The following is a 10,572-nucleotide window of genomic DNA, read 5'->3' as shown; positions in this document are numbered from 1 at the left end:
TGGGAAAAACCGGTACACTTGTACATTCCTATATAAGGGCACATAATTTTATTTGTAAAGACAGGTCTCAAGCACTATTAAAATACACTCTTTACTTTCTCGAAATTTTCTATCTTCATTTTACAATTTGACCATCAATTATTTCCTTTGCCATTCTTATTATTTTTCTTAAATATCATTGTGAAAGTGAAGTAAAACTTGATTATTAGTAACCCGTTTTCTTCTAAATTTAGATTTTGATCAAGAACCATATTATTGGTTAAAAATCTACCTCCTCGCCTCACCCAATTGTTGCTATTCCAAGTAGGAGCCATTAAACATTAGCATGCGCCCAGCAAATTTAAAGCTGGAGCCTAGTTTAGAATAATAAGCTACCTACGCAAATGTATATACGCGCGCTTGAAAGGACAAAAATGTGACTAGTATATTTTGAAACAAAAAGGAATCGATCTAAATCTGCAGCCTGGCAGAAAATGAGTAGTATAATAATACGTGCTTGAAGTGGTGGAGTTTGTAACATTGCAGCTTTCCCAAGATCCTCTATTCTTTCTTCAGGGTAAGTAACTCGTGTCTCTCCCTCTTTAGCCTTTAGTATATTACGTAGTTTTTTGGGATCTCTGTTTGCCACATTCCTTCATTAACTAATGTTTCTTTTATCATGTCTGTTTGTTGAGTCATTTTGTCACTTTTTCTCATCGTTTATTCCGTTTCCAGCTTAAACAAGTATGGCTATGGCTTTGAAGGGAAGTCCTGCTAAAGTTGTTGTCATGTGATTAGGCCGATTAGGAAGTCACGAGATCGAGCCGTGAAAACAGCTTCACGCAGAAATGCAGAATAAGACTGCCTATCCTTGTGGTCCGACTCTTTACCGGACCCCACGCACAGCGAAAGCTTAGTGTACCGTTGAAAAAGGTTATAAATATGTGCCCTTAATGAACTTGGTCTTCACAAATTTAAAGAACAATGCAACATTAGGTAAAAATATCTTTCAGCTATCTCTCTGTTTGTCTTTTTTCCATTTAATTTGCAAGCTTCTATGCTTCTTTAATTTCCTTTTGGAATGAGCCATATTTTCTTCATTCTGATAGACTCCCATGAATCAATGACAAAAAAAATCTTGTTTTAACTAGGTTGGTGAGACCAGGTTTGAATCAGTTGTATATGTTTGGAATTTTCTTGTAATAATCAAGTTTTCAAATTATTCACAACACTCCAAGGAGCTAATGAGAAGAGATTAGATTTGCTTAATCATTGTGACTTCTTGATATTCATCAAGAAAAATAAATATAACTATATATTGCCTTTCAATATAGATGGCTTTTCTATTCTTTCCCTTGATATAATTGGCCGTGAATCGTAATAATCTTTTTATAGCCCCCCCCCCCCCCATGAATTTGTGACTAAAAATGTTCCTATGCTAATTGCTATTGGCCCCTTAAACTTTCTAAGTGCAAACAACCTTTTCATCTATGTGTTAATGTCTTCTTCTGTTTAGAATCATTCTCTATTCCTTATTAATTTATTTTCCTTGAGAGCTATGCTATTTGTCATAACCAAATCTTTGCATTATCGCCGTTAGGTAGATTAATTGCGAAAACAGAATGGTGTAGTGAAGTCACTTGCCATAATCTGCTGAAGAAATAAGATTGCAGGTTTTGAAGTAAGCTCTTGGTGAGTGGTAACCAAGAATTGATGCCTCTGCCATCAAGTGTAGTAATTTGGATGTCATATTGAACTAAGTTACTCGTGTTTTACTACTCTTTATGTTCGACGATCATGTAGATCTACAGTCTTAAGTCTTAAACATGTAATGTTACCAAGAGCCAAGGCAATCAGTAGAGAGCTAGAAACTGTGTATTAGTTTTTCTCTTTTCTTGTTTTAAAGAAAGCGATACATTTGATGTTCCGGTGATTATCTTGATAAAGGAGGGTGCAAAGCTTGATATTATGATGGATCTACCTTAGCTTTTAATGCTATTCTGCTTTCTTCCCACTGTATTATTTTGACCTGACACATCATACCTTACTTATTTGCTTAACTCCCCGGTGATGATGCATTCGTGCTGATGTTGAAGTTCTCTTGTATTTCTAGTGTCAGGTGGTTGTTCGATGAAGTCTCACTACCTTGGTCATATTATTCGTTAACAACACTTTATTATTTCCGTCTTTTGATGGGCTGCTTTCACTCCACAATCTCCAAATACACCCCTGGTTACGAGGAGCCAACAGTGCTCGCTGCTGAGACAGCTTGTGAGTATGCATCCTTATGAAATTGGGTTTTTGTTTCAATCAGTTTGAAGTTACACGTCGTTATGTCTGCCTTAGTAAGTCAGTCAGTTTGAAGAGCTCAAACCCCTTAAGTGCATATGGATAATCTTATAGAATTGTTCACATCTTCTCTTCCCTCTCCAACAAACTGCGTACTGCCAGAGTATTATATGAAGGAACAACGGAATAATATAATTGAGCTTCAGAATGGAAACTTTTTATCAAAAAAAGAAAAATAAAGCTTCAGAATGAAAACTTCCTTCTCTAGATTTTAGAAAGTACGTGTATCAAATAACCTGAAGGGGAGGGGTAAGGTCTGCGTACATACTACCCTCTCCAGACCCCACTTGTGGAAATACAATGGGTACGTTGTTGTTGTTGGAGCCATGGTTTCCATTAAGTTATGGTCTGCTTATATCCAATCCAAACAACCAATTAATCATTCTGTATGAACTTTTCAACTGTTATGTTATATTGCAGTTACGGTGAGTGAAGTTGAAGCATTATACGAGCTGTTTAAAAAAATAAGCAGCTCTATAATTGATGATGGGCTCATTCACAAGGTATTTCTCTACTGCGTGCCACTAGCATTAACATTATCATTATGCGTTATCGGGGTTTTACATTTTACAATTTACTAAGTATTCGACTCGTTGCTGAGGCCTAGAATATGTTACAGTTACCTATTACTAACTTCTATGCAACTCTATCATCAGGAAGAGCTTCAGTTGGCACTTTTCAGGAACCAAAACAGAAGAAATCTGTTTGCAGACAGGGTAGGTGTTTTGTCGACTCAATTTTCCTCGAAATTGTCCATGTAGATGTCTTTCGAAACTCTCTGCATTTCTGATTAAGCATTGAAATTTGACACCAAGCTACAACATTGGTTATGTTGCAGTTATTTCTGCTTCATTTGAAAACTCAACCGTTCTATGTCTTGCATTAATCTGACTTATACCTGCTGAGTATTTTTTTTCTCCCTCGAATTTTTCAGATTTTTGATCTCTTTGATTACAAGCGCAACGGAGTGATTGAGTTTGGAGAATTTGTCAGATCATTGAGCGTGTTCCATCCAAATGCACCAGTAGCCGATAAAATTGCATGTAAGGAATGATTTTTGATCCCTTATGAATATTCACTCTCTAACCCCTATATATTTATTAATCATTTTCAACACTTACAGAATTCTAAGCGTATTACCTTTTTTTTTTTGGCATTATTAATGTGTATGTTGGAATTTTTTCTGCAGTTGCATTCCGATTATATGATCTTAGGCAAACTGGTTATATTGAGAGAGAAGAGGTAGGTATTACAACCATACTTGTACTGGTTTCCTCTATTCTCCCCTTGTCATGAGCAATAGGTATCTCATCCAAAAAAAAAAAAAAATCTAATATTACTCTGAGGTGCAACAGTACGTTTGGCGGAGTTAATAATTCATTCAATTCTTTGTTTTAATTACAGCTGAAAGAGATGGTTTTGGCACTGCTGCATGAATCGGACCTAGTTCTTTCAGATGATGTTGTCGAAATGATTATAGATAAGGTTGAATGTTTTACTCAGACGTTTATGTGCCTTTTTGGTATTCATATTTACCGCCTAATTATTTTATCTTGTGCACCAGACATTTAATGAAGCAGATAAAAAGGGTGATGGGAAGATAGATCCAGAAGAGTGGAAGGAGTTTGCTTCAAAGAATCCTTCTCTTCTAAAGAATATGACCCTTCCCTATCTGAAGTAAGTTATAAGGCATTGAGTTGGATTTTACAAAGAAACTTTTGAGTAGGTTGTTGTTACCTAATAAGTGGCCTTGCTTTATTATAGGGACATAACTTTAGCATTTCCTAGTTTTGTGATGAGCTCTGAGGTTGAAGATTTGGAAGTCTAAGGCTCATACTTAGCAGACACCGCGCATAGGGGAAGGTCGTATCAGGTAATATTCCACAGTGATGATGCAACAGAAATGCGGAAGGGGTCAAGAATCAGAAAGACAAGAGATTTTGCATTGATTATTTGGAAGTTGGCCGCACAAGATTGAGCTTAAGAGGCAGAAGAAAATCAGTTTTCTGCCATCTTTAGACGCGAAGCAATATGTAGTTCTTTAAGTTTCTAACTAGTCCGCTGGAGTTTGAAAGTAAGTTAGCACTGTTCATATTATAGTTCTCCGAAATTTTTGACAGGGTTGTTCCTACTTTTTCAATTCTCATGAGTAATAAATAATCTTGGAAAACAGCATTTTCAGTGATGAAGATGCTAAATTTTGGTAAAAAGAATTAATAAAGATATGAAAACTGTGACATATCTAGTAATGTTAATTTCCAGATTTGTTCTTGCATCAGTGGATAAGCAAAAGTCTGATTTGTTTGATTCAATGGACTAAGGGCAGTTTTGAATGGAGCAAACGTGTTGTTGTGCGTGAAAGAAAGAAAAGTAGACAAAACAAAAGAAAAAAAGTCAAAGAGAGAAAAAAAAATGATAGGCGGAAGAATTCATGTTTGAATTCTTTTTTTATGACGTAAGCGCTTACGTCGGCAGGTTGAATTCTTTTCTTATGACGTACGTGCTTATGTCGGCAGGTTGAAGTCTTTTCTTATGACATAAGTGCTTACGTCGGCAAGATATTCAAATGCCTATAAAAGGGGTCTACATTTTTATTTGCAGATCATCCCGCAACTTCTTCTTTCTGTTCAATTAATAAAGAGCTATTCTTTGTGTGGTCGTGGAGTAGGCAAAAATTACCGAACCACGTAAATTTTGTCTTGTCTTGTACAATTTATTCTCTCTTTTAAATTTTTTTCCCCTTCCCTGACACGCTTCTCAACAACATGTATCAGAGCACAGATAGTGTAATTCTAGTAGAAAAGTACGGTATTGGTGCAGATACTATTCACAAGAATAGTGCGACACTATTGATCATCATTACTAACACTATTCATCAATAGTGATAGTACTATTCGCCAATAGTGATGGTTGTCTACATTATACAGGAATATTTTTTCTTACACGGAATAGTATTCATTGTTACTATTCACAGGCACTATTCACATAATTATTTTTTATGAAAAATGGCATCGGAAGAAGGGAAGGTTAACATTAACAAGTTCAGTGACAAAGATTCTGGATTCTGAAAAATGCAAATAGAAGATTATTTGTACCAGAAAAATTACACTTACCTCTGACCGAGATAAAATTAGAAAATATGGCCAAAGCGAACAGATCTATTAGATAGCCAAGCTCTTGGTGTGATTCATTTGATACTAATACGAAATGTGGCGTTTAATATTATTAACGAGAAAACCACTGCAGGCCTGATGAATGAGTTATCAAATATGTACGAGAAGCCATCTGCTTCAAATAAAGTCTATTTGATGCGTCGATTGTTCAACTTAAAGATGACAGAAGGTGGAGGCATTGATTCTACTATTATCTTTACCGAAGAGTTAGTCTGCAACGGTAATTGCAGTTAGCACTTTATCGGAAAGTACCAAACTCAAATTGAATGATATTAGAGACTTGGTTCTAAACGAAGATATTCACTGAAGAGAATCAAGTGATTCTCCATGATCTGCTTTTAATACCGAAAGTAAGGAGAGAAGAAACCAAAGAGGACAAAGTCATGGTCGTGGCAGATCAAAGTCAAGGTAAAGAGGGCAATCCAAAAATCACAAGGACATTACTTGTTGGAATTGCGATAAAAAAAGTGCTACAGTAGTCAATGTAGAGAATCAAAGAAGAAAAGGAAGAAAATTTAGCAAATGTAATTGCTGAATAAGTCGGCGATGCACTAATTTATTGTGCAGACATTCCAGTCGAATCTTAGATTCTGGACTCGGGTGCATCCTTTCACTCTATATCATGCAAAGAATTACATAATTATATTGCTGGAAAATTCGGAAAAGTTTATCTAGTAGACGACAAACCTCTAGACATTGTCGGGAAAGGTGAAGTTCATATAAAGACTTTATAAGGCACGCTATGAAAATTACAAAATGTCCAACATGTTCCTGGACTCAAGAAAAATCTGATATCTATGGGTCAGATTGACAGTGAAGGCTATACAACAACATTCTGTAAGGAATCGTGGAAGATAATCAAAAGAAATTTGGTTGTGGCACGAGGCTTCAAGAAGAGAACACTGTATGCAACTGCAATACAAAAAGATACTATAGCAACAATTGATCATGGTCATGATACAACATTGTGGCACCGAAGGCTTGGGTATATGAGTGAGAAGTGAATGAAGTTGTTGGCATCCAAAGAAAAGTTGTCAAACCTAAAATATGTTGAATTAGGTTTGTGCGAAGATTGCATTTACGGGAAACAAAAGAGAGTTAGTTTCTGAAAGGCGGGAAGGACACCAAAGAAAGAGAAACTGAACTAGTGCATATAGATGTATGGGGACCAGCTACTGTAACTTCTTTGGGAGGCTCATGCTATTATATCGCCTTCATTGATGATTTCACAAGAAAGGTATGGGTTTATTTTCTGAAAAATAAATCTGATGTGTTTGTTACCTTTAAAAGATGGAAAGTTGAAGTGGAAAATCAGACAAGACTAAAGTTAAAATGTTTGAAGTCTGACAATGGAGCAGAGTATATTAGTCAAGAGTTTAAAGTATTCTGCTCTGAGAATGGGATCAGAATGATCAAGACAGTTCCTGGAACACCGAAACAAAATGGCGTTGCTGAGAGGATGAACAGAACCCTGAATGAACGATCCAGAAGTATAAGAATACATTCTGGATTGCCGAAGTATTTTAGGGTTGGGGCTATTAACACCGTAGTTTACCTCATAAACAGGGGACCCTCTGTACCGCTGAATTTTAAAATTCCTGAGGAGGAATGGACAGGAAAGGAGGTAACTCTCTCATATCTGATTTTTTTAGTTGTGTTGATTATGTGCATATAAACTCTAATAATAGAGATAAGCTTGATCCTAAAGCCAAGAAATGTTTCTTTATTAGCTATGTTGATGATAATTTTGGTCATTGATTTTGGGATGATCTGAATAAAAAGATCCTAAGACACGGGAATGTCACATTTAATGAATATGTGATGTACAAGGACAAGCCTGAAGTAGAATCAACAATCACCAGATAATAGACATCTGAAACAGTTGAGTTAGAAGAAATCTCAAAAAATGAAGTGGCTAGAGGGATTACAACTGATTCTTAAATTGAATATGAAGAACCAGAAACCGAATCTGGATCAGAATCAGTACCGAAACCAGAGATAGAATCAAATTGAGAACCAAATCTGGAGTCAGGACTTGAATCAAATTCGAGATTAGTTACTCTTAAACCTAAATTAAGGAGATCTAAAAGAGTCACAAATGCTCCAGATAAGTTAACTTTCTCTCTTCACTTTTTACTTCTGATTGATGCTGGAGAACCAGAGCATTTTGTTGCAGCAATGCAGGTGATAGACTCTGATAAGTGGAAGCTAGCCATGAAAGAAGAGATGAATTCTCTTCAAAAGAATAAAACATGGATACTTACAGAGTTACCAAAAGAAAAGAAAGCATTGCTGAACAAGTGGGTGTACAGAGTCAAGGAAGATCATGATGGTATAAAAGCACGATTAGTAGTAAAAGGCTTTCAGTAGAAGGAATGAATTGACTACACTAAGATCTTCTCTCATATAGTCAAATTAACTACTATCGGGTTGGTGCTAAGTATCGTAGCTGCCAAAAATTTATATTTGGAGCAGTTAGATGTTAAAATTGTTTTCTTGTATGGTGACCTTGAAGAAGACATCTACATGAAGCAACCTGAAGGTTTTCAAGTTTCTTGTAAAGAAAACCTTATGTGTAAGTTGAAGAAGAGTTTGTATGGTTTGAAACAAGCTCCTCGATAATGGTACAAGAAATTTGATGGATTCATGCATAACAATGGTTTCACACGATGTGAGATGGGCCATTGTTGTTATATCAAAAATCTTGATGAATCCCATATCATTTTACTGTTGTACGTTGATGATATGCTAATTGCAGGATCTAGCATAAATGTGATCAATATGGTTAAACAACAACTGGCGGAGGAGTTTGAAATAAAAGACTTAGGACCAGCTTAGCAAATGCTTGGGATGAGGATTAGCAGAAACAGGTCTGAAGGAACCTTAAAATTGTCTCAAGAAAGTTACATACAGAAGGTACTAAGCAGGTTCACTCTTCATGATGCAATGACCGGAAGCACTCCACTCGGAAGCCATCTTAATCTGTCAAAGAACCAATTACCTAACAGAGATGAAGAATGGAAGTACATGTCCAAAGTTCCATATGCTTCAGTAGTAGGAATATTGATGTATGTTATGGTTTGCACTAGACCTGACATAGCCCATACAGTTGGAGTTGTCAATAGATACATGTCAGATTCAGGAAAGGAGCATTGAGAAGGTGTAAAAAGGATATTGCAATATCTCAAAGGTACCTCAGGTATGACACTTTCTTTTAAAAAAGAATAATATTATCTTACAAGGTTTTGCTGATGCAAATTTAGGCGGCGATCTAGATAGTCAAAAAAGTACCACTGGCTACGTGTTCACCTTGGGTGGTAATGTTATTAGCTAGATGTCCAGACTTCAGAAAAGTGTTGCTCTATCCACCACTGAAGCAGAGTACTTGGCAATCTTAGAAGCTGGAAAAGAGATTATTTGGCTAAAGAATTTTCTTAAAGAGCTACGTAAAGAGCAAGACAATTGTAAGCTTTTCAGCGATAGCGAGAGTGCAATTCATCTTACCAAAAATCCAGTATTTCATGCAAGATCAAAGCACATCCAATTGAGGTATCATCATATCCGAGAGTTGATAAGTGAAGGAGTTCTTTCCTTGCAGAAGATACTAGGATCAAAGAACCCGTCAGACATGTTGACCAAAGTTGTCGGTGGTGACAAACTAAGATTGTGCACTGCCTCAGTTAGCCTTCAAGACTGATAGCGTGAAGGCGCCACATGAGAATAACAAATCTTTTTTAAAAAAAAATTAATTTCTTTCTTGATGTAACATAAGTTTGAGGTGGAGATTGATAGGAGCAAACCTGTTGTTGTATGTGAAAGAAAGAAAAGTAGACAAAACAAAATAAAGAAAAATCAAGGAGAGAAGAAAATGATAGGCGGAAGTATTTATCTTTGAATTCCTTTCTTATGGCGTAAGCGCTTACGTCGGCAGGTTGAATTCTTTTCTTATGATGTAATTGTTAGTGCTTACGTCGACATGTTGAATTCCTTTCTTATGCGTAAGTGCTTACGTCGGCAAGCCATTCAAATGTCTATAAAAGGGGTCTGCATTTTCATCTGCAAATCATCCCTCAACTTCTTCTTTCTCTTCAATTAATAAAGAGCTACTCTTTTGTATGACCGTGGAGTAGACAAAAATTACCGAACCATGTAAATCTTGTCTTGTGCAATTTATTGCTTTTCTCTTTTAAATATTTTTCCCTTCAATTAGCCTGACACGCTTCCCAGCAAGTTTGAGATTGTACTACCCTCTTCAGGATACAACTTGCCTAATAGTATTTGATGTTTGAAAATAAAATTTGTACTATGTGCTTGCTTGTGTTTCAGCTTTAGCGCTCTACTCCCATGTATCTCGCTCCAGTTTCTTCTACTAGATCCTGAGCTTTACAATTTCAGTAGGTAAAAATTTACTCGCACCAGATGTTTACATCAAATCTAATTAAATTAACTATAAAAGATAAACTAAAGTTTATTAGGATTTATAAGTCCATTAAATGTTTTAATTTTAATAAACAAAAAATTTAAATAGGTAGAGAATCGGAATAACAACGTTATCATTTTTTTAGCATTCTGCATCTTGTGAATTCGTACTTTTATTTCTCCATTAAAGTTCGAAAGAGTAATTCTGAAAGTTAGTATGGGAAGAAGGGGAAGTAAGGGGTATATAGAGGAGGAGAGTCCAGAAATAACTGAAAATTGTGAAAAAATTACTAGCTTTTACAAGGCTCTGAAAAAAACAATAAAGATTGTGATTATTATAATACATTCAGATTTTTTTTTTCTGATTAATGCAATAGCAATACTCCTCAGCAAAACATGTTTTCCTTGATGTATGAAGAAAGAAGGAGATTTGGGTGCCTTACTGTTTTATACTTCATTTGCTTTCTAACGGCACTATTCAATCTTTTCGATTTATTTAATATATTGTTAAGATCTTAATAGAAATTAAATAGCTAGAATATTAAGGAAATGGTATTATTTTGACATTATTATTTTAGATTAAGTGCAATGATTAAAGACCATTAGTTATAGTAAAATAAGATAACAAATGTCATTTATTTATTGGCTTGAT

General features: G+C 35.6%; 1 protein-coding gene across 2 annotated transcripts; it reads left to right on the top strand.

Moving 5' to 3' along the window:
* Positions 1-467: 467 nt before the first annotated feature.
* Positions 468-4,569, top strand: LOC104248467 (calcineurin B-like protein 7). 2 transcript variants are annotated; one of them, XM_009804722.2, is made up of 10 exons: positions 468-556; positions 715-975; positions 2,093-2,250; positions 2,749-2,831; positions 2,985-3,044; positions 3,263-3,371; positions 3,518-3,570; positions 3,733-3,813; positions 3,893-4,005; positions 4,093-4,569. In XM_009804722.2, the coding sequence occupies exons 3-10, from the start codon at positions 2,172-2,174 to the stop codon at positions 4,154-4,156; spliced, it is 642 nt and encodes a 213-aa protein (XP_009803024.1). In that variant the 5' UTR covers positions 468-556; positions 715-975; positions 2,093-2,171; the 3' UTR covers positions 4,157-4,569. The 2 variants fall into 2 exon arrangements, with proteins under 2 accessions (XP_009803024.1, XP_009803025.1); XM_009804723.2 differs by lacking the exons at positions 468-556; positions 715-975 and adding an exon at positions 1,317-1,671.
* The last annotated feature ends 6,003 nt before the right edge of the window (positions 4,570-10,572 follow it).

This window comes from Nicotiana sylvestris, chromosome 3 (assembly GCF_000393655.2).
Source record: "Nicotiana sylvestris chromosome 3, ASM39365v2, whole genome shotgun sequence".
NCBI lineage: Eukaryota > Viridiplantae > Streptophyta > Magnoliopsida > Solanales > Solanaceae > Nicotiana > Nicotiana sylvestris.
This window is presented reverse-complemented; position numbering and strand designations above follow the sequence as displayed.

Bases quoted from the DNA above. Each gene is read 5' to 3' on its own strand.
- LOC104248467 (XM_009804722.2), top strand. From the start codon at position 2,172: ATGGGCTGCTTTCACTCCACAATCTCCAAATACACCCCTGGTTACGAG. The intron at 2,251-2,748 runs GTGAGTATGCAT...GTTATATTGCAG, and splicing joins GCTCGCTGCTGAGACAGCTT to TTACGGTGAGTGAAGTTGAA. The intron at 3,372-3,517 runs GTAAGGAATGAT...TTTTTTCTGCAG, and splicing joins AGTAGCCGATAAAATTGCAT to TTGCATTCCGATTATATGAT.